The sequence below is a fragment of the Tamandua tetradactyla genome, chromosome 10, assembly GCF_023851605.1.
Source record: "Tamandua tetradactyla isolate mTamTet1 chromosome 10, mTamTet1.pri, whole genome shotgun sequence".
In the NCBI taxonomy this organism is placed as follows: domain Eukaryota; kingdom Metazoa; phylum Chordata; class Mammalia; order Pilosa; family Myrmecophagidae; genus Tamandua; species Tamandua tetradactyla.
The window spans coordinates 68,140,828-68,167,895 of NC_135336.1; the positions used below are offsets into that span (position 1 = coordinate 68,140,828).

General features: G+C 36.0%; 1 protein-coding gene across 4 annotated transcripts in view; it reads left to right on the top strand.

Moving 5' to 3' along the window:
* ROBO1 (roundabout guidance receptor 1) overlaps positions 1-27,068 on the top strand; it is a 456,386-nt gene continuing 429,318 nt past the window's right edge. For 3 of the 4 annotated variants that reach the window (XM_077118705.1, XM_077118706.1, XM_077118708.1), the window contains exon 1: positions 2-569. In XM_077118705.1, the coding sequence (XP_076974820.1) occupies positions 515-569 (55 nt within the window). In that variant the 5' untranslated portion in view covers positions 2-514. Of the gene's footprint in view, positions 570-27,068 lie in introns of all 4 variants that reach the window. The other variant, XM_077118707.1, reaches the window with a different exon arrangement.

Below are 27,068 nucleotides of genomic sequence, written 5' to 3' on the forward strand. Positions count from 1 at the left end.
GCTGCTAGCGCTGCCTTGGCTGCTGTTGTCGCCGCCGCGGGTGGCCCGTTGCTGACTTGGCTTGCCTGTAAGACAGAGAAGCACTTTTTGGCCCTCCCTTAATCCGTTCCCACACCCCAACTTTGCAGCCGCCGCGCCCGCGGCGCTCGGGCGCACAGTGTGGGGGCGCGCGCCAGGAGGCTTGGAAGACAGTAGAGGCAGGAAACCGCACAACTGCTCTTCTGCTTTGGCTCTTTTGTTGCTGGCTTTGGATGGTCCCTGGAAGTGGCCGAGCCTCCTCGAAAAGCCCGGGACCGGAGGAGGCGAGCATTGGAATTCTTCGTCCGAGAGGGCTCCGAGACAGTGACAAGCGCCCGGAAGGGTAACAAGTAATTGCTTTGAAAACTCCTGGCGGATTGACCCACGTTGCTTATATTAAGCCTTTGTGTGGGGTGTGTGGCTTCATAAATTTGGGGACCCCATTTCTACTTCCTCCTCTTGGCATGAGACTGTATGCAGGAGCCACCCGAGGACAATGATCGCGGAGCCTGCTCGCTTTTACCTCTTTGGATTAATATGTCTCTGCTCAGGTAACCCCGCGACTTCTTTTTTCACCCCTGTTCCGCTTTGCACGTCCCCTCCCCACTTTTCAAAAATCAACTCCCGAATTATTTGAACGACCTCTTCCTTCTAAGGCCCAAGGTCTCGTTCTCTGCAGAGTTTTAGGCTCGACTGTTCTTAGTTCGCACTTCGGGTCGCCCCTTTCTCCTCACCACCCAAAAATCCACCCCCGGAGCCTCCTCGCGGACCTCGGCTTCTCGCCAAGTTCAGGGCACTCCTGAACACGGGGTAACTGCACTTCTGAGCGCAAGGGTAGGAGGAGGCAGCAGTTGGCAGTGAGCTTGAGCCCCTTGGATGACCCAAAATGAGTTTCATCCACCAACTGGTTCCTTTGGGGAAGGAAATGTGGCCCGGAGACCCTCCAGGATTCCTTAACCTGGTCTTCCAATTTGCCCCTCCTTTTCCTAGCACTAGGGGTATTTAGGAGTTTAATGTAACCAATATCTGTAATTAAATTTGATTCTGAAAAAACGTAAGGAAATAACTCTTTACATAAGGTATAAACTAGCACTGCCTCACTGGTTTTAGAAGAAAAACAGGAGTTTGCAAGTATCGGAAAGGGGACAGTTTCTCGCTTGGGGATTCTCACTGGCAAGGGAAAACAGGGGACTAAATTTAGGAGTTTTAGGATTAATTAAATGTTCTAAAACTCTCCAAATGAAGTGTTAGAAAGAGCCTGCACTGGGATCCTTCTGACATAAAAGTTCACTCTGTATCTACAATTACGAATAGTTTTCTTACACTCCCTAAGAAACTTTTACTGTGGGTGAACTAAGCCACAACTCAACTTTTCTTTCTTCCCTTTTGGTAAATTCTGTTTTCAATCAAAAGTTTAAGGGATCCGATTTCAGGCTTTAAACACACGCGCGCACACACACACTTCCACACACACACACATTGCACATCAGATAATTTTTACAGATGCATACTAACCATTCACGTTCCATCAGGGCTGCAGGTTCAAATCATTCGATTTGCATAATTATGAAACAGTTTTGAAAGGTTGGTTTGAGGTTTGTCTGTGTGTGTGTGTGTGTGTGTGGTTTCTGGCCATCACTTAAGCTTTCAGCAAGGATTTTACTTAAGCAAAGTAGTTCATGTAATATGAACAACAAAAAGAAAGCAAGACAAAACACACCCACATCAGCTAAATAATAGCAAACAAAACCTTAAAAGAATTTCAGCCTGTGAGATGTGTTTCCTGGCTGAAAGTTACAAGGAACTGCAAGTAGACAACTAGACTAAATAAGAAATTCATTAATTTGTTATTCCTTTGAAGAAAATAGCCTCTGGTATCTCAAATATGTCACAGTGGATGAATGAGTAGATCAACTCCCTGGAACTACCTTTTCCCAGTTTCAACTTCCCCTTTCTATAAGGTAACTGTTTTTTTTTAAGTTTGAATATCTCAATGATTGAATAGTACCCCTCCCACCACACTCACACACACACACACACACACACACACACACACACACACACACACACACACACACACACACACACAGCCATGGATGCAAACCAAAAACATTAAGATCTGATCTCTATATTTGCTTCTCTTTGCTGTGTCTGCCCCTAGTTTAATTTACAGCTTCAGATACCTTTGAGATTATTGTTGATTCACCTTCTCAGTTAAAGTTTATTCACGTGTGTAAAGTGAAGTGTCAATGTGATAAATGACAGGAGGGGCAGATTACTGAAGATAGGGGGATTAATGGTCATTAGTCACTGTTTGAACTGAGTTTGTATATGTTGGGACATTTTATCATGGCTATAGATTAAAGATAGGATTACTCTAATACGATATCACTGAAAGCTGGTCATGTCAGTGTACACATTCTATCTTCACCTGGAGAAATATCTAGTTGTTATACTGTCCTATCAGATTTAATAATTTGAGTAGGAGGTACTATCTAAAGTTTGTAATTTGGGTACATCTGAGATATCTTTATAATTGAAGAGCTAAGGTATTTCTGAGTTTGTTTTGTAATTTAATTTTCTATTCAAGCCATTGATAGTTTTATAAGCCTAAATTTTTTCCTGCAAACGTGCTTATCTACGCCTGCCAAGCTCCAGACCAGAGGTGTCTTGGTGAGGTGCTCCCTCATATTTCACCTAAAACTTTTTATCATTCATCCAGTGACTTTCACTCATGCTGTGAATCTGGACTTGGAAGGCCTAATTATTGGGTTTCTAGAATGATTTTTTGGCAGTTTACTCTTTAAAGCAACACAATTCACTTGAATAAAACTACATAGAACTCAGATAAGTAACTAGAGTTGGATGTGCTCAACACACCTGGCCAGTGAATGAATGAAGTTTTTGAAAGATTGTGTTTCATGTCTTGCCTCAAGCCTAAAGTCACAGTCTATCACTTGTTAATGGAGTGTATTTAAGAGAAATGTAGCGAGCTTAAATAAATCAAGGTGTACTGAGGGAGTAACGGATCTTCAACAAGATTTAACCTGTAAAAGCATCGATTGGTTGGTTGTCAGGCCTTTTGATTTTCCGTTTAAAAAAAAAAAAGAAACTGGCTGCCTATTTAATAAAGTCCTGTATTTTTCTTCAAACAGATTACAAACTCCATTTGGATGTGTTGATGTCATACTGAATGCCAGATACTCATTTAAGAGTGTTTACTTTCTGTAGCCATTTATTTATTAACCTAATGCTATAATATATGACTATTTTTATTCCATGAAGCTATGATTTGGGGAAGATGTAGGTATTTCTAAAGCGTGAACTTTTTCATCAGTTTGTATATTGGTGTTTCTTTCTGTGGATAGTTAGAGGGTATTTTTGCGGGGATGGGGGGTGGGGATGGCAACTGAAGTAAACCTATGTGATCTCTTAGGAACTAATTCTAAGCCTTCTTCCTTCATAGACTCCCTCTCCCCTCAAATCCATTTGTTGAAACCTGCTTGTATGTGAAAAAGTTATTGAATTTCAGTTTAAATTTAGGATGAGATCTGAATTTCAAATAAAATGAAAATCTGCTGGCTCTTCTCTCCTTTTTCTTCTTTTTCTGTTTTTATATATGTAGGGGGTCACTTTTCTTTTGGGAAGAGGCATTTGTTTTTTAGATAAGTTTCACTATATAAGCCACTTTTCTGGGTCTCAGTTGTCACTCAACCTTTTTTTTTCTTTTTTGTCAAAATGATTTGGTAATTCCAATAAGACCAGGCTATATTCTTTAGAACATTTTTGTTCTATAAATATACATGTCTGAATAGTGCTATATCTTTAAAATTTTTTTTCTTGATAATGGGCTCTCGAACACATTTATATATAAAATGTCACATAACAGAAAGTTTAACCAAACTCTTTCCTAAGTCTTTGCTATCACAAATGAAATATTCTTGTGAGTTAAAGTGGTACGAGATGCTGAATTTCCAACCTACAATGACAGTTTATTATTATTAATCTTCACATTCAGCAGATATATGTGATTTAAATGCTAAGCAGCAGGAGTAAAACTAGAAAGAAATGTAGGGTAACCATTTCCCAGTGAAAATCATTAAGTGGTTGAGTCTTCATTTGGCATATTCTGTGTTGATAAGAGCTGCTAAGTAATATGTATGTTATTTTCTGGCCCTTATAAAAATGTGTAATTCTCAAAACAAAAATGCAAACTGCACTTTTAGCTTGGTTTCTTATAGGAGAATATAGGGAAATTAAATGTTGTCTTTCAATTTAAAATTAGGCCTGAGGCAATCTATAGGATACAATAAGAAATTTAGGAATAAGAAATAAAAAAAAAACTGAAAAGTAAAACCAGAAGCAGAATTCAGGAGAAGTGAAGTAGAAAATGAGATCCAGAATGAAGCCTGTTTTAAAATATAGGGAGGAGGTAGAGTGGAAACAGACAGAGAAACCAAATCTAAGTTCATTCTCTGCCTACACAGAGCACTAGAAGCAAATCCCAGAAATGGATTTCTGAAAGAAGAAGATTTATGAAAAGTTTGTATATTGAATATCTAGAACAGCTGTATAAAGAAGAAGCCATTTTACATTTTTAGAACAATGGCAATCTTAAAACATCTAAATCTTTGATAAATGGATATGATAGATTTTTTAAGCTACATTTAATAAGATTTTATAATATTTACTTCCTCCTTTTATAAAAAGAAGTGAAAAACTAAGTAATTATCTTCCAAATCATGAAATTTATGCTTAGAGAGGATCAATACTGTGTAAGAAGGAAATATTTTTAAAATATGAGGTCAAGTTCACGTTTTGGGGGACAGTAAGAAACTTTTCACTCACTTTATAATTATGATTATATTTGTTATAATATTATGAAGACATAACTATCATTTATCTTATTTAATATTCATAAGAACTTTATGAGATATGTACTGTTATTGATAAAATATGACTTTATCCTTATTTGTAATTGTGGAAACTACATTATAGAGATGTTAAGAACTGGATGAGCAAGGATTTGAACTGAACTGACTCTAAAGCTCTTAACCAGTCTTTTCTTAGTTGCAAGAGAGAAATGATGAATTTAAATTAGAAAGATTATGATTCAATTTTTTTTATTTTAAAATTTTATTTTCAAAAATTTCTGCCTAAACAAGACTGTGGTTTGAATAGAGAGTTTGGGAAAAGTAGTATTATTTTTGTGCCATTAAGAAAATGTTTAGATGACCAGACACGTCAATGAATTCTTTACATACAGCCAGCTCACTTTCAGCCTTTGTCACGGCTGCATTTTCTGGTATGCTTAGGAGACCGAACAGAAGTTGAAACATTCATTGTCTGCTGGTACAACAGAATATGGGGATTCAAGTTGTATTGTAGAAAATGAATGCCATTCTCCTTCATGCACACTTCATGCACACTTGAGGAAGATTTTGTGCTGAGTCCTACGGAAAATGATTGGTACTCAGGGAGAAGCCAGTGGAGAGACAATCTTCCCCCGTGGTTGTCACTACTCTCTCGGATGTGTCTGGGCTGGTGATTATTTAGTAGTGCAGGAGCCTCCTGCTTGACTGCTGTTCACAGATGCCTCACTTCATAGTTACTGATCATGGAAAGGTTGAGCTTTAATACCTGGTTGATCAGCTGGATGGAAACTACTTATACATAGCCAATAAAGTGGCCATCCTGTGGAGATCAAAAGGCCACCTCCTTTCTTTACCATTCTGGATTAACATGGCTTTCTTTTCCCCTTCTTCCACCTTCATCATTTTCCTTCTTACTGTTGAAGAAGAGGAAGGGAGAAGATTACAGTGTATAGGGAGATAGCTTTGATCTCCACTAATTTGCTTTTTCTTTCTCTGCCCCCCACCCCTCACCCCCAACCAAAAGGCTATTTCTATCTCTGGAAAGTGTCACGTTGCTTGCTTCATGGGAGAGCTTCAGCCTCATTTCCTTTCAGCCCAAATAGGCTGCCACAAATCCCCTTCTTGTGATTTTACTTGGCTTCCAAACATCTTATGACAATGTTGTTCCACACATAAAATAATATTTTGAACAGCACGACTGTGCATATCTTTCTGACTCCATTCAGAGAGAAAACTACCTCTGCAGTGTTCACAGCTGTCCATGGCTTAGGGCCAGAAAAGAATATCTGTTTATTTTATTGCATTTATTTACTTTATTATTTGGAAGAGTGTAGAAGGTAAACAATTGTATTAAATGTTTCAGATCACAAGTTTGATGCAAAGTAGTCTGTGGATTTAATGCCTGTCACTAGTTTGATATCTAAATGAAGTGTTAAAAGCACCATCACGGGACACAAGCAAGTGACAACAAAGCAGTGTGATTCTGTGTTAAGTAGCAATATATTCTTTGTATGTCAAATGATTGATTTGTATGCATATATATGAAATATTAAGCTTGAGTTCCTAATAATACAAGTTATTTTAGGAATCTATGTTTTAAGTCATGTTATACTGTGTCTTAAGTGGAACAAGGTTTTTACTAGAAAATAGTGCTTTAAGGCACTTCTAGCAAGAGCAGTTTGTGGGATGCTCTTGAGCTGTTTTGAAAGGGTATCAGGCTCAAAGTTTGTGCCACCTATGTTTATGCTCAACTCAACTGTGCAACCCTAAGAGCCATGGGCAATTGTTCTCAGTCATGGAAAAATCATGGAGTCCTCAGCATTTTCCCCCGAAATTATTTGCAAGGGATCCTACTTGAGAATACTAGAGATTTAGTTTGCTCACCTCCCCTGCCCCCTCATAGATTGTTCTTTTAATGTGAGGCATACATGTATCTTAAGAGTAATAAAATTGTCAAATATCACCATTTACTCTTTGAAATTAACTTCAGTTATACGTTATCTCATCAAGTAATTTAAAATTTTAGTGAACATAACAAGAGATAGTTGTGATATTACTGTAAAATTCTTTGTAGCACGTTATCTATGGTTATAATTTATGCACCATTATGGGAAAAATATATCAGCGTGGTAAAGTCATTGCTGGATTTTAGTAGAATAGGAAGATTTTAACTTTTCTCTGCTAAAGTGACTGAGAAGTATGGATGTCAGTGGCAATCCCAGCTAGAGCAGGAAAAAAAAGTGGGGCCAAAGAATAAGTGGATCAGGACCCAAATATGTGTTTCAGTATCCTTTGACATCATATGGTACTAATGAGCTACAATATGCCTCATAATTTGCTTTCTAAATTTAACCTGCGTACTGTTGTATTTTTATTTTAGTTTATGATTTTTTTTCACTAATGGTGGGCTAACTTTTATTTTGACTAAAGAAATGTTTCTGTCTGGAATTCCTCACCTATAAAATAAATGTACACCTTTTAGACTCATAGGTCTAAGGCTGATTTTGTTTACTCAGGTTTGATTTAGAAGGTAACCTTTATCACTCTGAAACTTCACTAAAATGGTGCTTGTCCATATAACAGAGTCCGTGAAAGCACATTTGTATGTGTTAACTACACACCTTTCAGTAGTTTTAAACTCCTTTACTTGCCTGGTTTGGGAAGTAATTTCAGTGTCTCCAAACCACTCAATTAGCAACTTGTCTGAATAAAGTAAACTAGCTTGTACAAGCTGTGGAAGATAAAACTCATCTGTTTTCCCCCCTCTTATCTCAAGCGAGATGAAGGTTTTCTAGCAATCTGGTATCAATTGTGGAATTAGAATTTGCTTAAATTAATGAAACTCTTCAGTAATGTGTTGCTAAAACCTAAACCTGTAGAGTGAAAATATAAGAGAGGCAGAACATTTGCTCTGATATCTGTGCAAAGGGAGAAGGACATTCACTGACAAGATAATTGATGTTAATACAGGTGTGTTAGAGTTGAACAGAAGCAGTGTGAAGATAGTTTTTATTTAGATTCAATATGCCCAGAGAGGAAAATAAGTGTTTTGTGTTTAGTCTTTTTTTCACTATGGGCCATTCAGTCTCAGGAAGTCATTACTTCTTAGGCACTTATATTCAAAATTGCCCTTTCAGCATTTTGCATTTGACATGTTAATATAACATTTAAATTCACATGGTTATTTGAAAATATACATTTATTGTACATGATAAGGAAAAAATCCAAGTGACCAATTAAATGGTGAACTGAAGCACTGTAGGCACAATTATAAACACTGACCCTGAAGACTAGGAATAAATAATAATAATATTACTAATATCTGTAATAGTAATAGTAATCATAATAAAGCCTAAAATGTACAAGGTGCTTACTATCTGCCCGGCAGAGTACTACATGCTTTATCTTATTGGAAAATTAAAGGCAACTGCCTTCGACATGAATGCATAGCTCTTATCTCTGTTTAGCAATGTAAGCAATGAGATTCAGAGAATTAAGCTGCTGCCTTGACTGGTCAGTCAGCTAGTGCAATGGAGTGAGAATTTAAAACCAGCCTGTCTGATCCCAGAATTCTTGTTTTTCACCATTATACGGACACACTAAAGTTAAATGAACACAGATAAAACAGTATAAAATATGGAAATAACAAGAGTAAACTGTTTTTTAATGAGGAAACTAAGTTGTAGTACCAAGCTGTTTTAGTTTTTTTAGAAGTTAGATTTTCATGATATCTGATTGTCTCCCTCTTTTCTGCTTGTAATATGATAACCCTCCCCCCCAAAAAAGTGCACCCCTGGTATCACAGAACATAGGGCACAGAAGTTTAAGTCCAGCCCCATAACATGGTTTAGTGGAATTTAGGGCTGTTCAGTTTGTTGAATAAATTAAAGTTAGAAAGAACCAGATCAATCAAGTTTTATGATGGTTCAATGTTATAAATAGTTTTCCCTGTGTAGGAAGCATCTTTTGAATCTAGGTTCTCTAAGACTTCTTTTGCCTTTTGCTTTTGAACAGTTTACTTAGTGATAAGATAATAATAGTAATTCAAAAACCTATTAAGCAGAAGCTTCATTAGAATCTGATGACTGTTCCTTAAAGATGATCCTTCTCAGAGGGCAACTTTTATAGAAAACTAAGTAGTATTAGTTAATGTGATTCCTGCTGGTGAAACCTTTGTGAGTCTGTAATAGCTATCAAAAACAAAACTGCCAATGATAGCCTTCAGAAATGATGTGGTTGTTTTTAGAAATGCTATTCGTTGCTTTTACTCTTTTAAAAATACATGTTTGACTAAGACTCTTCTAGAATATCTTAGGTATGATTTTCTCAGATGAACCCAACAGTCTTCCAAAGTAATTTCCAAATGTGTAGATGTGATGGTATATTAAATTTTCTTTTCTAGTTCCATAGTTTTGTGACTTTATTTAAGGCTTAACTGAAGATTGAAGCTTTTCCCAGTTCCTTATTTCTGACTCACTAATCAAAAGAGTATCACACCTAAAATTCTCCCTAAGATGAGACCTGGGTTCTTATTATTAAGGTTTTTACTCCCTGTGTTAAAATATACTTCATAATATTGCATTTATTTCTATATATTTATTTCCTGCTTTGCAATTAGTCATTCACTGGTGTTTGATAATGCTACTTGTTTATTATTATTATTATTATTATTATGTTATTTATCAATAACATTATTTCATCTCTCAGTAAACTGTTACTATCAGTGTCTTATCACTGTTTTATCAATCATGATAAAAGGTTATTATTAAGCAGCTGTCAACTTATTTTATCAGACATTTTAGAGAATGCTTCAAGCATACCTAATATGGTGTAAAAACTTGTAATACAAGATCTAGGTTGTATACACATATATGGACAGTAAAATGGATTTTGAATTATAGTAACAAATTCTTTGCTCTGTATGAAGGAAAGATGTTTTTAATATGGTGGGCAAAGGGAGAATTACATTTTGGGGACTGGTAGGTTCAGGGTACTAGGAAGAATCCTCCTGGAATAAGTAGGTTCCTAAAGAATATTGAGAGAGAAAGGATGGAGAATCCGTGTTGGGCTAGGGAAAGCATGTGAGAGATGTATCCAGGAGTGGTGGTCCAGAAGGACAATCTAGGTAAGAAAATAGACTTTATAACAATTGGTTAATACAGAACTTCTCTATGACATTGTTTTATTTTAGAGGACAGTATTTAATAATCTCATTCACTCTTTCATTCATTTAACCAAACTTTCCAGGCGATAAAACAGAAAAGAAAACAAACTAACAAACAAAAAGCTCATTCCTTGCATTTAAGGAAATCATGATAAATTACTGAACACTGTTGTTTCCAGCTAAAGCTGCTGGGATGCAGTATACCAAAAATGGGTTGGGTTTTACAAAGAGGATTTATTAGTTTACAAATTTAAGTTCTAAGGCCGTGAAAATATCCAAGAGGGAGTGACCTTCTCTGAAGAAAGGCCAGTGGCATCTGGATTTCCTCTGTCACATGGGAAGGGATGTGGTCAACATCTCTGGATCCTTCTGTCCTGGGTTTTGTGGCTTTCAGGTACTGCTTTCGAACTGAGCTCTGTGGGTCCTCTCAGCGTTTCTGGGGCATTTCTCTCTCTCCGAGCTCTAGGCTTTTCTATCTTTTATCCTCTCACAAAGGACTCTAGTGTAGGATTCAGACACACCTTGAAAGGGCTGGGTCACATCTCAGTGGAAACAACCTAAGCAAAAGGTCCCACCCACAATAGGTCCACCCTCATAGAGATGGATTAAAAGGACATGAACTTTTCTGGGATACACAACAGTTCCAAATCAGCACAACTGTATAGGTAACTTAATAGACATGCAGAACTATATTATTCTGTGTTCCTGTTCAGGCCATGAAAAGCGTCTGCTAAATGAAAGAATGGTGATGTAAAATAAATGTAAATTTACCTAATTCTTAGAGATTGACACATTTATTTTTTGGCATTTCCTCTGAGGGTATGAATGGAAGCATCCAGATAAATATACTTTGCTATGATATTAAGTGTATTACTGTCCTTAAACTATTAGAGAATCTGTTGGACAGTATCTTAAAACATAAACCTCAACTCTTTACCTCATGCTTCTGCTCTCATACTATTCTGAGAACATAGTCTTTATTCTTGCCTCAGTACCTTGTGTGTCAGAAATAGTATCTCCATAGCAAATAATATTCCAATATTGGAATAAATAATATTCCAATTATTATAAAACTTTTCTGCATGTTAATTTAATACTTAATTCTGCTTCCTGTTACACTGGTCTTAATTTACCCCCCAAAGCTATCTATGATAAATCTAGTCTGGTTTTCCCTGTGAAACCATCTCAGTATTTGAAAACCGTTTTTATATTCTTTCCAAATCTTCTATTCTCCAGGTACAAGGTTCCAATTTTCTCCCGAATTTCCTTGTTCAGTAAAGATTAATTTCCCTTGGTTACATTGTTCATGTTTTTAGTATCTATTTTGTCAGTGTTCTTCTAAAGTATTGCATCAAGTTTCAGGATTTTACCCCTTCTTTGCTCATTAAAGATGTAGATAACTTTCTCCTAGTCTCCTAATAAATCTTTCATTTTATCTGAAAGTTCTCTTGGTACCCTGGGATATAATGATTTTTTTCTACATCAAGAAATTTAAGGTGCCTAAAGAAGCTACATACTCATCTTCTCACCGTTATTTCCCACTAAACTATCTTAGAACTTGGCAGGGAAGAGAAACAAAGTAGAATTTGTGAGATTCGATTTTTCTTTTCTGCTAATATTTTACGGTAGTTGAAAACTCAAATGCCAATATAGGACTTTACAAATCATTACATGGTAAAAGTGGCCCCATAAACACAGTAAACAGCTTGGCTGGATGTTGCCATGGAATACTGTGGGCTCAGGGCAGACGGACATTTGGATTTTTCAAGAGAAAACATAAATCCATATTTTTAAGTAAAATCTCCAAACTCATCATCATCATAATAATTATATATCATTAATAATTATTATATATCATTAATAATTACTATATATCATTAATAATAATAACCTCACATCAGTATGGCTTGCAGATCACTATATTGTGGCCATAGTATTACACCATCTGTCTCAACTAAGGCTGACCTATCTGTTCCTATTTATTCCTACTCTGAATAGGTCAATATTCCTTCAGCATTTTAGAGCATTTTCTGATCCTTACCGTTCCTTATTCTGTTGTTGCTAGTTAAATGGTTACGTAATGGCTTATTTATTTAAACAAAAGCTTCTTCCTTTATTAGAAGCTATTTGCATTTTACAAATTGTGTTTGTTCAGCCAAAGTGATCAGTTTTACTTTTTATGTTTATTCTTTTGTCCTAAAACTAGCAAACAAAGGAAACAAAACCACAGGGCTTTGGATGAGCTAAGAGTCCCTGATGAGCTGAATAAATAAATATGTTCTTGAATAAGAAAAGAAATTATCAACACAGTCTAAAGGTTTACTGATTGCTATTAAGAGACATACCACTGTGATGCATATGAATTACAGGTTCAGGAAATACATTAAGGAAACCTGAAGAGATAAAATAATGAAACCTGAGGCTGTGACTGAATTTCATAGAAGATGAATGAAACCCTCTAATTCTGTTTTCTCTACACAAACATTTGTAAATGTATGTATCTGTAAATTTATTGCAGGATTCTTTCTAAGACCTAATGCCCCTTATGTGTTTTATTTGTCTATAGATCATTAGCTATTTGACAGAAATATTATCAAAAGAGAGGCTTCATGATAGCAACAAGAAATGAGAATAAGACCCTTCTGAAATTGTCAGTAAAAAATGTTATTTAGTTTACAAAATACTGATTTATGTACCGTTTTCAAGAGCATATCTAGCATTTCTGTGAGGAAATCTTGTCCATAATTCACAAAAGTTTCTAAAATAATATTTGAAACATTTCTTCACACGACATAAAAAGGACATAATTTGCTTAGGTGTTCAAGAAACATTGGAAAGTTCAGTGTATAGGAAGAAACTTTTATTGACTCAAAAAAAAAAAATCCTGATTATTCTTCGCTAAATCTTAGTAAATTATTCCTACTTGTAGAAATTCCTGTGCTTCATTATAAATGAAGCTTCACTGTAAAGTCCGTAGCATTTCTTTTTGTCTTCGAACGACTCATCCTGCTAGAATAATGTGGTAGAGTCCCACTGGGGATCATTAGTAGCTTTATTCATGTTAGACATCCATCAGGGGCAGCCCTCCTCATGCTAAATTCTAGAGCTACAGTTCACGTGTAGTATGAGATGCTCAAAAGCATGAGGCAGGGAATAACGTCTGAGTGGGAGAAGGTCAAGATGCGGGCAGGGGAAGAGGTCAGAAGCAGCACCGTGCCCTGAGCAAGGAGAGCTGATTCATTTGAAGCTGGAAACCTTCACCATCATTTCATTGTCCATAGGAGACAGGCTTAAAGATGAGCATTATATGATGCTGACAAAATAGCTTGCCAATAATAACTGATTTCTCATCACTTGAAAGGGCAGCCATGATATCCATGTTTCTTTGGAAATTATTTCTGCAGTTTGGTAGCCACAGCCTTTAAAAGGATGTAATGAGAGCACATTACATTTGCCTTAATCTTGCTGATCTTTTTTGTTTCTGAGACCATATCTCTTTTTTCTCCCAATTTCCTTATATATAAAGACTCTTCTTTCTTTGTGAACTGTTATATTTGATTTACTGCACACCGAATACGTACTTTCCACTCTTGATTTTCTAAATGCTGACCTGCTTTGGAAATGCTCCATCTAGACCTTTTTCTTTTTCTTCTTTTCTTTCCCCTGCTTTTGATCCCAGTTTTTGTTTTGCGTAATGTATCAATGTAAGGTGTCTCCTCCTTCAGAAAGTGCTTCCTGCACCATCTATCCACCCAACGCAGGTTTCATAACTTCTTAAGAGTTTACCTAGCTCTTCTGTCCTTGCCTACAAGCACGGTGTATTACATTTAATTATCTATATCTCCTTTCAGACTATAAAGGCCTGTGTTTAATTAGTTATAGTGAGCACATAGGTCATTCAGTGAATTAAATAGTAATGCAATGAATAAAATCAATGTATGAATTTCCGAAGGTTGTTTTTTTTTTTTTTTTTTAAAGAGAGAGGGAGGAAAGGAAGGAAAGAAAGACAGAGAAGGAAGGAAGGATGGAAGGAAGGAAGGGAGGAAGAAAGGGAAACATCTTTATTTTTATTATATTTTGTTTGTTTGTTTGTTTTTTACATGGGCTGGGGCCGGGAATCGAACCGGGGTCCTCCGGCATGGCAGGCAAGCACTCTTGCCCGCTGAGCCACCGCGGCCCGCCCCGAAGGTTGTTTTGATAAGAGTTAGAGAAAGGTTTAATACTCTCTCTTATTCTTAACTAAAATTGTATCCTGTTATAAATAGAGTAGTGGACAACTGGAAAAAAGAAATAGCTGAATTTGCCAAATATCACAAACCTGCATCCTGATATTTCTTTTTTTTAAGGAAGCAAGTTTTGGAACCACTTGTGGTAGAAATGCTGGAAAGCACCAAATTTTGAAGTGATTTATGAATGTAGGAACTCAGAGCTATTTTACTGGATCCTACAAAAGGAATTGGATAAGACTTAGTTGTTTTGTAGTTTGTAGATTTCTGTATGATTTTCTGTGGACTAACTGGGATACAGAGTGAAATGTGACGTGGATTCAGAGTAGGTTGTTGTGACTTTAAATCTAACACCAAGTACCTTTTCACCAGGCCGTGGACACATCAGTTTCCTTATCTCTAAAATGCAGGAACTGAACCAGATGATATTTAGGTTTCCTCCACAATTTAAGTTCTGTAGTGTTTACCATGGGGTACAATACAATGAGCTGGATTATTTGTCAATGAGTTTTTCCTAGTCAGTGTATATTTCAGTAGAGTGTAGTGATTATAAGGGAATAAGCTGCAGTGTTAAAGTACTTTGGTTTGAAACCTGACCTCACTACTAACTAGCCTTATCACCTTGAGGAGATTACGTCACTTTTCGGTATTTCCTAATCAGTAAAATGAAGATAATATTGGTATTCATAGGGTTGCTATGAAGGTTAAAATAAGTTAATACATGTAAAGTGTAAAAACGGTGTTTGGCATGTTCTGACTTTTATTTAAATGTATTGATTTTATTATTTTGCTGATTGATCGTCTTTATTAAGTTTTTCCGTTTGTTTTTTTTAAAGAAACAAGTTTATGATAGTTGCTGGGTATAGACCCTGATTTATAAACTCCAACATAAAATTAATGCCTACATAAAATCCAGATGTTGAGATCTCATACCAGAGATTTAAAAAAACAGACAAGCAAACAAAATAGGAAATATGGACATTGTTAGAAAAAAATCAGGATTATTTTGGCAGGTTGGAGAAAAATTTCTGGACAGATTGCCATGCCAATATGATAGCCACTTCTATCTGAATAAAGGAAAATATATGATTGTTTAAGCTACACAAAAATGCCAACAATTAGAGGCTATAGCAATTTACGCCTGCCCTATTAAAATGTTAATGCTTCTAAAAGGATTAAGAGATTTGCAATTTACTGTGAATTATTTTAATCAGATTATAGATCCTCTTTAATTTGGAGCTCAGCTCTTCAGCACTTGTAGAATGGTGGTTTTGATTTTGAGTGAGGGATGGGGGACAGGCATTGAGAAGTGTTAGACAAGGAGAAAAATGAGGTCATTTTGGATTCTGGATTTAAAGTGGGCCAAATTGGGAGTAAGAAGCTCTAATGGAGGAAGGGGAAGAGGTAGAAAAGTACCTGTATTAAACATCACATGTTAAAAATGTTCACTGAATCCAGAAATACCATATCCACCTACCTATGTACTGCTTGAGTCCTTCCTTTAAGAAAACAAAACTCAAATTAAATACTGTGGTTCAGGAACATGATTTTTTGGTGAGCAATTAACACAAGCCTGGGGAATTCAGTGCCACTTATAGAATAATATGGTAGTTTGGCCTCAAGTAATTTATTCTTTTGATAATTATCATACTTTGCATGCCCGAATGTCTGTGCTTTCATCTTACCTCTGTCATTAGTGAACCGTGTGAAGGTGGTTAAGTTACCTAACTTCTCTAAGCCTTAGTTTCCCACCTGCAAATTGGGGATAGTAATAAGCTCTATCGCAAAGACACTTGCTATTAAATGGAAAACTACATGGAAAGTACTTTCCATCAAGGAAGTAGTCAATTACTAGTGGCAGTTAATAGTATTTTGAAGCTAAAGAAGGTGATTTTATAATGAACTCTTGTAGTCCCAACCAGTACTAAGTTACTGAGACCTAGTATTGTTTTTTGTGTTTGTTTTATTTTTAATAAGATGTGATAAAAATGCATGTGTCTGTTGATGAGACAAATAGTAAATTACACTTCTGGTTAGATCATTCAATAAAGACATACTTTCAAGCCACTTCTCACAATGGAGTGAGTTTTATGTGTAGAACTTTTGCCTCTAAATTTTAACACATATATTTCTTATAAATTTTGCTTCATTTTATCTCTTCAAATGAATGTAATTTCAAGGACAGCAGCAGAATATTTGAGTAACGATATTTTGAAGGACAGTGGAAAGTGTTTTTAGAGACCAGGTTCCCTGGTCAAAGAAGCAGTATATATTATAATGTTGTTACTAGTTTGTTTGTGGCACATCCTGCTTTATATGATTGTGTGTATTTTATCCCAAGCTAGTATTCCTAGTATATCTCATGCTTGATGCACACTCTTGGTTATTTTCTCAAAGAGACCTTCTCCACTTTCCTTACTCAGACACTTTCTTATAGGTGCTATGAACTCATATTGAAAAAACTTGTTTCAGTTTTAGTATTACATTTGCTTCTAAAATTAAATTCTTGCTCTTTTTCACAATAGTCTTATATGTCTGTAAGTGCTGAGACAATGACTGTTTTGGCAGATCTAAGTATCCCTATTTGCTGTATTGCCTAACACATAATGGGGTCTCAGTAAGAGTTTGTTGAATGGATAAAGCTTTTATTAATATTTTGTTGTCTAAAAAGAAATAAGGGAAAATGGATCTAATAAAAAAAAACAATTATTTTTCTAAACCAAAGATTAATAAAGCTACGTTGTCTGATATTTTAACAATCCTTCCCGCTAATGTTTTTTTTCTGTAAATGGACAACAAGGAGTTCAATAATAGAAACATTATTAATTGTTCTTTGGCAGGATGAATTTGTGATGCAGTGAACTTTCCAAGTGATCATTACTCAGTGCCTGAAATGCTGAAAAACAGCACCTGAAGTTCAACAAAACTATTGAATTTAGGTACAGCTTTAGGAGAAACCTGGGTAGAGGTGGTAAGGGAAGTTTCTCCAGTGAGAGGCTTGAGGTTAAAGAGGATGTTTTAGTTTGCTAACACTGCCAGAATGCAATACACCAGAAATAGACTGGCTTTTTAAAAATTTATTTACTTAAAAATGTACAGTTCTTCAGAGGAAAGGCAGCTGGCTTTCCTCTGGCTTTCTCTGTCACCTGGAAAAGGCACACAGTGGTGGCTTCTGGATTTAAACTGCTTTCCCGGGGGCGATTACTTTCTACATCTCCAGATGTCTGAGTCTGTGTCAGCTCTGAACTCTGAGCTGAGTTGTGCTGGGCTGCTGAGCTGCGATGGGCTGTGCTGAGCTCCTTCTCCCTCTTCTGACCTCTCCTTTTAATCCTCCTTCACTGCAGAAGGCACTCCCCTTAGCGACCACAGTTGTAATCAGCCATAGATGAATTTTACACGCTGATGATTTAACCAACCACCGCAACAGACCAACAGGGCACCATCACCTGAACCTAACTACCACAGAGGGAGAGTAAGAGTGGGGTCTAACATAAAAGGGTTTTCTTATCTGTTGTTTTTGCTATTACTATGATTTAGATCAGAACATTGTTGAACCTGTATATAATTCGGGGGTATGTAGTATTAAAGAAGGGAAAATTAAAAATACAGAAAAAAAGCGTAACTGATAGAGCCTTATTCTGAGAGAGCTGATCTGGATAAGTTTGTAATTTCAATGGGAAAGAAGGAAGTTAGTTGATGGTGTTCAACCTGGTAAGCGATGTAATTATTTAATAATTAGTAATATGAATGACTGTTAGGGTATGAATGATGGAGAAGACTTGGAAACTTACTTCTTTTGTTAATTTCACAGATCTTTGGACCAAATAAGAACATGACCTCTAGAATGTTTAAAAGCCAACCTCCATCAAAATTTGGTGTAATTGAGTAGAATTTTCTCTTACCATTTCTCACTTTGGTGTTTTTCATATATGTTATCTGTGTATGTGTGTGTGTGTGTTTGTGCATATGGTGTACATTCTTTTACATTTTGTTACAAATATTTTTCCCAAGATCTAATATTTTTGGCATTTCCCTCACTTGTTCTACTTATATCCTATACTTATTGCTTTTAAATTCTTTAGGCATTCTAATTCATCATCACTGCTGGTGCTGCATTGACTTGCAAAACATATAAAACACACATCTTTGTAAAAGTAGAATAGTTTACACGTATTATTTTGCTTTTGGGGGAAAATTACCAACCAGCTGTTTAGGACTTAGCGAGAATAGAACAGATCTAGGCCAGACTGTTTTATGTTAGAAGAATCGAAAACAAAGGTGTGATTTTGTGGATTTTTTTTTTCCTTTTCTCCAGAATGGAAGATACTCCAGCTTTCTATTCATTTGACAATGATCATGAAATGATAATTTCCGAGTCTATTACCTGCATTCGCCTCAATTTTGAACAAGTTTATTCCCTGTTATTAAATACATTGCAATTTCAATATGTGTTGCTGATTTAGAATTCAACATTCTGTGTTGTATTGAGTGGACAGATTCAAGTTACAATGTAATTCCTAAAATATTTATTGAATAATCACTATGAGCAGACACTGGAAATATAAAAATGGTTAAGACAAGGTCCTAATCCAAAGGCTCTCAGGTTTCATGGGAACTATGCACGATTTTATATATATTTTGAAATTACGAGTTTTTTTAACTTTGAAATTAAGGTGTTGATTCATAATTGTGCCATGTGTAAGTTCAGAGAGACTTTCTGGAATTAAATGTGACAAGAGTATATTGCATAGGAAGGTTTCCAAGAACAGGCCTATAATGTGATTGATTAAATTATAGACTCATCTCATTGTGGGAAGGATACAAAGGGGTCTAGTCCAATGTATACCAAGACAGAAATCCATTCTTCTTTTTATATTAGGGCTTTAGTGCATTACTTCTCTTATTTCTGATGAGAAATTTTACTTACCCCATCAAGTACTTGCACTCCCCAATTACTCAAATCTGGTCTTTGGGAATCCTGGGTTTTTTTCCTCCTACCCCCTGAACTTAAAACACTACTCATCACCTCTGACCGAGGTCAGGTATCATCTCCAGGAGGAATTCTGGACTCCCGCAGCCCCCCCACCAACACTTGTTCTTCAGATCTGGGTGAGCTGACCCTTCTATGTGCTCTCACTGCACTCTTTACTATAAGACTGTATGAATTATATTGTTTGGTAGTTTTTGCCAGATTTTGAAAAATCTCACTACAATGTGAATTTCTTCCTGTGTCCGTGTATGCCTAGAACCCAAAATATAGTCTCCTATCTTGACCTAAGCACATCACTTATTGAACAAACATTTAGAGACATGGGCAGTGTATTGCATAAAAATAATGACTCTCTGCTACTATATTTATGTATCAAACATTTATCTAAGGCTTTGTATGGACCAAGCTCTATAAAGCTACAAACCAAAATCAAAACAATAGTAACAGAAAATTTGTTGCTGGCCCCTCATAGGATTTAAATGCTAATTGTCAGAGATAAATCAAAAAACTTCTAAAAAAATAATCATCTCACAGTTTTATTAGAAACAGATTTAAAATAATTCATTACCCTAAACCAAACAAACCTAAAAAAAACTTCTTTTGGCAAAGTTGAAGTGGGGTAAAGAGAACACTTTATACAAAGTTTTCTCAAGCTTGACACTGTTGATATTTTCGGCTGAAAAATTATTTGTGCCTTGTAGGATGTTGAACAGTCTCCTTGGCCTCTACTCACTAGTTGCCAATAGCATCTCCTCGGTTGTCACAACATAAAACATTTCCAGACCGTTGTTAAGTCTCCTGGAGAATAGAAGTGCCCCCAGATGAGAACCACTGTCTTTTATCTACATGACAATACTCCTTAGAAATAGTACATATTGCAGAACTAAGTAGGAGTAGATTAATACCTACTTATATAAACCCACGTTTATATATGATGATACACATACAAACACGCATGTATACGTGTGTGTACACATGTATGTATGTGTGTGCATTTTTTTTCACCATCCTTGAAAAAAACTATTGTTTTTGGAGATGTAGATGTTTAGCAAGCAACAATTGTTGGTCTGCCAAGATATTTGTAAGGTTACAGGCAATTGGTTTCAGACAGTCATAAAATGTAGCATTTCATATAATATATGGAGTAATGACGCTTGAAAGGTGTGTGTATTGGTCCATCTCGTTGCCTCAATTGAGCATATTCTGCACTAGTTTTTATTGCAAGTGGGTTTTAATTAGTATATCAGGAAAGCCATTGATTGCAGACTAAATTTGCTAGGATGAACTGGTCAAAATCCTCTTCCATGGGAGTGACTCACTATAAGGTAGCGATGTGGAGGGAGAAACCTAATCAGGGAAAGACTCTGAAGAGGAGACATTAGAGCAGAGATCAAGAGATAAGAATGAATGTGTAAAATCACCGGTCAAGTAAGTGCAAAGGTTTTGAGGTAGGACAACTTAGTGAATAAGAGAAACAGAAGAGACAGTTTAGTCCAAGTATAGTAATCAAGAAGGAGATTGTTGTGCAAAATCATCTTCCACCAGCTTCCTGTGCCAGTTGGCTGAGGTATTTGGTTTATTTCAGGTGGCTTTACAGTTTTTTTAATTGAGGTTTCACATAAAAATTCAGATTTCTAGCCTCTGTCATAAAACAAGATGGTCTGATAACATAAGTTTGTCCTTCCCATGTGGAGACAACTACTTGGAGGTGTAATGCAACTTCTCCTTTAGGCAGGCTCCAAGCACCCTAGTTTGTTGGCACCTCCCACTCTTATCATGTCTGGCCATGCCCTAATGCCCTCCCCAGCTTGCCCTGTTAATTAACCATGTGACCCGTGTAGGCATGTCATGTCATTTATCTAATTTAGGGACTTGAAGGGCCTACTAATAACTTTCTAATTTCAAGAGAATTAAGATGGTAAAGCAAAAGAGTTGCATGATTTGCTCAAAAAAAAAAAACTGAAAAGATTTTTTAGCATGCTCTAAAAGGATGGATTATAGTGGCAAGAGTGGAATGGGAGAAACAGTTAAGAGGCTGCTGCAGTTATATGGAAAGGGGTTGGTGGAGACAATGCAAGGTGGTACCAGGGAGACGGAAAATTTCAGGTGTATCAGCCACGTTGTATTCCATGTAATTGACAGCCCTGTGGAGCAGAGGCTTGAGTGTGATGAGAACAGGGCACTTTTCACTTGTGCAATGTGGCAGGCTTAATACCAAGATTGGGGATATGCTTTGCAGGTAGAACTAAAGGATCTCGCTGGTGAATTTGCTTTGGGTGGGAAGCAATGGTGATTAGGAAAAGGAAAAAATATCATCAATTCCCTAACTTTGATTTGGATTTTTCTTTCCTTAGTAGCCAGTGGAATTTGTTGGAATTAATCTATATCAGTATTAGAAGCAGAAGGTGTACTATATAAGACAGCAGAATAGACATTTCTGGCTTTGAGTGCATAGCAGTCATTATTTTCCATCTGTTCTCTAAACAAGTGCCATATGAAAAGTGTCCTGGTAGTTTGAATGTATGGATTAATGTCTGTGAGGTATTTATAAACACACGATGTGAATTCTTGCCCCTTCTAGCATTTTAATGGTTTCACATTAAATGGTAGGTCATTATACTTTTAACTGAGACAGTGAAGGGTGATTAACTCCGTCTGGGTTCAACCAGTGTAATTTTAGAGGCTACAAATATTGTTACAAGTCAGGTTAAGGTTTAAAGGTGAAAGTATAGTGAAGCTTGACTGAATGACTTTTACAGTGTGGAGTTAATGTACACAAACAAAGAAACTCTTGTTTTCTTTCCATTATGAGTGCAGAGAACAAATGACTTGCTTGTTATAGAGAGAAAAATGTGAAAATTAGGTTGGTCTACAATAAAATTCATGCTGTGTGAACCCATTTACTCAGTATTTCAAATTGAAGTTCTTTTTAAAGCCCTGTTTAACATTACTGAGATTTAGAAACTTTAGACCTTAAATGTGATGCCTTTTGTTAAGATAAGACTATCCTAACAAATGGCATCAACAGATTTACTATCTTTTACATAAAGAAGGCAATTTACCCCAGTAAAATACACTAGCACACTCTTACAGGGAAAAATTGCCTTTTTCTCTCCATGGAATGTTTTAATAGATTTCACTCCCCCAAATGCTTCCAATCTCTCTATTTCTTTTAGTAAGTACTTTGAGTAATTTGATATAGCCCTTTCCTTTTCACTAGTTGGATTTAAATCTTGGAGAATGGATTTAAATCAAGGAATGGAGTTTGAGGGCATAAGGTTGCTTGTTATGACAGAGGAATGGGATTAAAAGGTTAAAGCTTCCCTTTAAAGCTGTGTTTAGTATCTGCATCAATCATAAAGGCAGATGAGAAATGAAGTCTGATTCTTGTGTAGACCAATTTTCCTTAAATGGCTAGATTCTTTGAAATCTCTCACATGGAACTTCAGGTAAATGCTGGAAATGAATTTAACATTCTAGACATTTAAAAAATTCCTGGTATCTAATCAATTGACCATTCACTTTCTTCCCCCTTAATAGTTTACACTTTCTACTTGTATAGCTTTTGCCTTTATTTGAATTTCTGTAAAAATACGATAGGGTTTTGTGAAGAGGAAACACTTTTTTCCTATAACAGATTTTTCAGTGTAAATTTCAAAGAATTTAGTGAACACTTGGTTTTTACAGAAGTAGAATAGATTATCACAATTTGAAAACCTGCCTTCCACCCCTCCCCCCCCCCAAAAAAAAACCCTTAGAGGAATTAACAATTATGGGTAAACAGCTTTCATTTGGGCTAAGTGATCCTTTAAGAAACCCAGCAGCCTGATCTTACATCATTCAAATTGTAAAGGTTGGGGTGAGATGAGTAGCTCTAGTTTCTGAGGTCATGGCGGAAATGCAAAGGTCAAGGCTTTGCACTTAGGCTTGTGTCAACAGCGTCATGCCCTGATCATGCCCTAATAAGTCTAAGAACTGATTTGACTGGGCTCAACTACATATACAGGTATATTACGCCCTTCTCTCAACTTATTCAAAGAAATGAATAAATGTAACTTTGTAGGATTTGTATTGCTGCCTAAACTTGACTCAGATTCAAGACATTTGCAACTGTCAGGGGAAAAAGGTCTTAAAATACAATTTACTTGAGATTTGAGTATACTTGTTGCATTGATTTTTTTCTTAAATATATTTTAAGAGCGTATGTATGTGCATGCTTGTGTATGCACCTTGAGCATCATACCTCTTACAAATTAATCTTTTATTGTAAATATAAAATACATACTTGTATATGCATGTATGTTATATAACATGCCTGATTCAAGAGTCTGTACTAATTTCACTTTGTGTGGCTTGAATTCATTCCTGTTCAGAGGCCATTTCTTGATGACATTGATGATTTTACATTTAGATGCTGATTTTACATTTAGCTGGGTTCTCTAATACGGGGATTAACACAGGTGAACTGAGAAAGTTCAGCACAATGTCATGAAATACATAGATAATTTTTTTTATTAATTAAAAAAAGATTAACTAACATAACATTTAGAAATCATTCCATTCTACATATGCAATCAGTAATTCTTAATATCATCACATAGATGTATGATCATCATTTCTTAGTATATTTGCATCGATTTAGAAAAAGAAATAGTAAGACAACAGAAAAAGAAATAAAATGATAATATAGAGAAAAAAATAAAAATACAAAATACAAAAAATATATATAAATAAAACACGCAAACAAACAAAAAAAACTATAGCTCAGATGCAGCTTCATTCAGTGTTTTAACATAATTACATTACAATTAGGTAGTATTGTGCTGTCCATTTTTGAGTTTTTGTATCTAGTCCTGTTGCACAGTCTGTATCCCTTCAGCTCCAATTACCCATTATCTTACCCTGTTTCTAACTCCTGATGGTCTCTGTTACCAATGACATATTCCAAGTTTATTCTCGAATATCGGTTCACATCAGTGGGACCATACAGTATTTGTCCTTTAGTTTTTGGCTAGTCTCACTCAGCATAATGTTCTCTAGGTCCATCCATGTTATTACATGCTTCATAAGTTTATCCTGTCTTAAAGCTGCATAATATTCCATCGTATGTATATACCACAGTTTGTTTAGTCACTCATCTGTTGATGGACATTTTGGCTGTTTCCATCTCTTTGCAATTGTAAATAATGCTGCTATAAACATTGGTGTGCAAATGTCTGTTTGTGTCTTTGCCCTTAAGTCCTCTGAGTAGATACCTAGCAATGGTATTGCTGGGTCGTATGGCAATTCTATATTCAGTTTTTTGAGGAACCGCCAAACTGCCTTCCACAGTGGTTGCACCATTTGACATTCCCACCAACAGTGGATGAGTGTGCCTCTTTCTCCGCATCTTCTCCAGCACTTGTCATTTTTTGTTTTGTTGATAATGGACATTCTGGTGGGTGTGAGATGATATCTCATTGTGGTTTTGATTTGCATTTCTCTAATGGCCAGGGACATTGAGTATCTCTTCATGTGCCTTTTGGCCATTTGTATTTCCTCTTCTGAGAGGTGTCTGTTCAAGTTTTTTCCCATTTTGTAATTGGGTTGGCTGTCTTTTTGTTGTTGAGTTGAACAATCTCTTTATAAATTCTGGATACTAGACCTTTATCTGATATGTCATTTCCAAATATTGTCTCCCATTGTGTAGGCTGTCTTTCTACTTTCTTGATGAAGTTCTTTGATGCACAAAAGTGTTTAATTTTGAGGAGCTCCCATTTCTTTCTTTCTTTCTTTCTTTCTTTCTTCAGTGCTCTTGCTTTAGGTTTAAGGTCCATAAAACCGCCTCCAACTGTAAGTTTCATAAGATATCTCCCTACATTTTCCTCTAACTGTTTTATGGTCTTAGACCTAATGTTTAGATCTTTGATCCATTTTGAGTTAACTTTTGTATAGGGTGTGAGATATGGGTCCTCTTTCATTCTTTTGCATATGGATATCCAGTTCTCTAGGTACCATTTATTGAAGAGACCGTTCTGTCCCAGGTGAATTGGCTTGACTGCCTTATCAAAGATCAAATGTCCATAGATGAGAGGGTCTATATCTGAGTACTCTATTCAATTCCATTGGTCGATATATCTATCTTTATGCCAATACCATGCTGTTTTGACCACTGTGGCTTCATAATATGCCTTAAAGTCCGGCAGCTTGAGACCTCCAGCTTCGTTTTTTTCCCTCAAGATACTTTTAGCAATTCGGGGCACCCTACCCTTCCAGATAAATTTGCTTATTGGTTTTTCTATTTCTGAAAAATAAGTTGTTGGGATTTTGATTGGTATTGCATTGAATCTGTAAATCAATTTAGGTAGGATTGACATCTTAACTATATTTAGTCTTCCAATCCATGAACACAGTATGCCCTTCCATCTATGTAGGTCTTTTGTGATTTCTTTTAACAGTTTTTTTGTAGTTTTCTTTGTATAGGTCTTTTGTCTCTTTAGTTAAATTTATTCCTAGGTATTTTATTCTTTTAGTTGCAATTGTAAATGGAATTCATTTCTTGATTTCTCCCTCAGCTTGTTCATTGCTAGTGTATAGAAACACTACGGATTTTTGAATGTTGATTTTGTAACCTGCTACTTTGCTGTACACATTTATTAGCTCTAGTAGTTTTGTTGTGGATTTTTCCGGGTTTTCGATGTATAGTATCATATCGTCTGCAAACAGTGATAGTTTTACTTCTTCCTTTCCAATTTTGATGCCTTGTATTTCTTTTTCTTGTCTAATTGCTCTGGCTAGAACCTCCAACACAATGTTGAATAATAGTGGTGATAATGGACATCCTTGTCTTGTTCCTGATCTTAGGGGGAAAGTTTTCAATTTTTCCCCACTGAGGATGATATTAGCTGTGGGTTTTTCATATATTCCTTCTATCATTTTAAGGAAGTTTCCTTGTATTCCTATCTTTTGAAGTGTTTTCAACAGGAAAGGATGTTGAATCTTGTCGAATGCCTTCTCTGCATCAATTGAGATGATCATGTGATTTTTCTGCTTTGATTTGTTGATATGGTGTATTACATTAATTGATTTTCTTATGTTGAACCATCCTTGCATACCTGGAATGAATCCTACTTGGTCATGATATATAATTCTTTTAATGTGTTGCTGGATTCGATTTGCTAGGATTTTGTTGAGGATTTTTACATCTATATTCATTAGAGAGATTGGTCTGTAGTTTTCTTTTTTTGTAATATCTTTTCCTGGTTTTGGTATGAGGGTGATGTTGGCTTCATAGAATGAATTAGGTAGCTTTCCCTCCACTTCAATTTTTTTGAAGAGTTTGAGGAGAGTTGGTACTAATTCTTTCTGGAATGTTTGGTAGAATTCACATGTGAAGCCATCTGGTCCTGGACTTTTCTTTTTGGGAAGCTTTTGAATGACTGATTAGATTTCTTTACTTGTGATTGGTTTGTTGAGGTCGCCTATTTCTTCTTGAGTCAGAGTTGGTTGTTCATGCCTTTCTAGGAACTTGTCCATTTCATCTACATTGTTGTATTTATTAGCGTAAAGTTGTTCGTAGTATCCTGTTATTACCTCCTTTATTTCTGTGAGGTCAGTGGCTATGTCTCCTCTTCCATTTCTGATCTTATTTATTTGCATCCTCTCTCTTCTTCTTTTTGTCAATCTTGCTAAGGGCCCATCAATCTTATTGATTTTCTCATAGAACCAACTTTTGGTCTTATTGATTTTCTTTATTGTTTTCATGTTCTCAATTTCATTTATTTCTGCTCTAATCTTTGTTATTTCTTTCCTTTTGC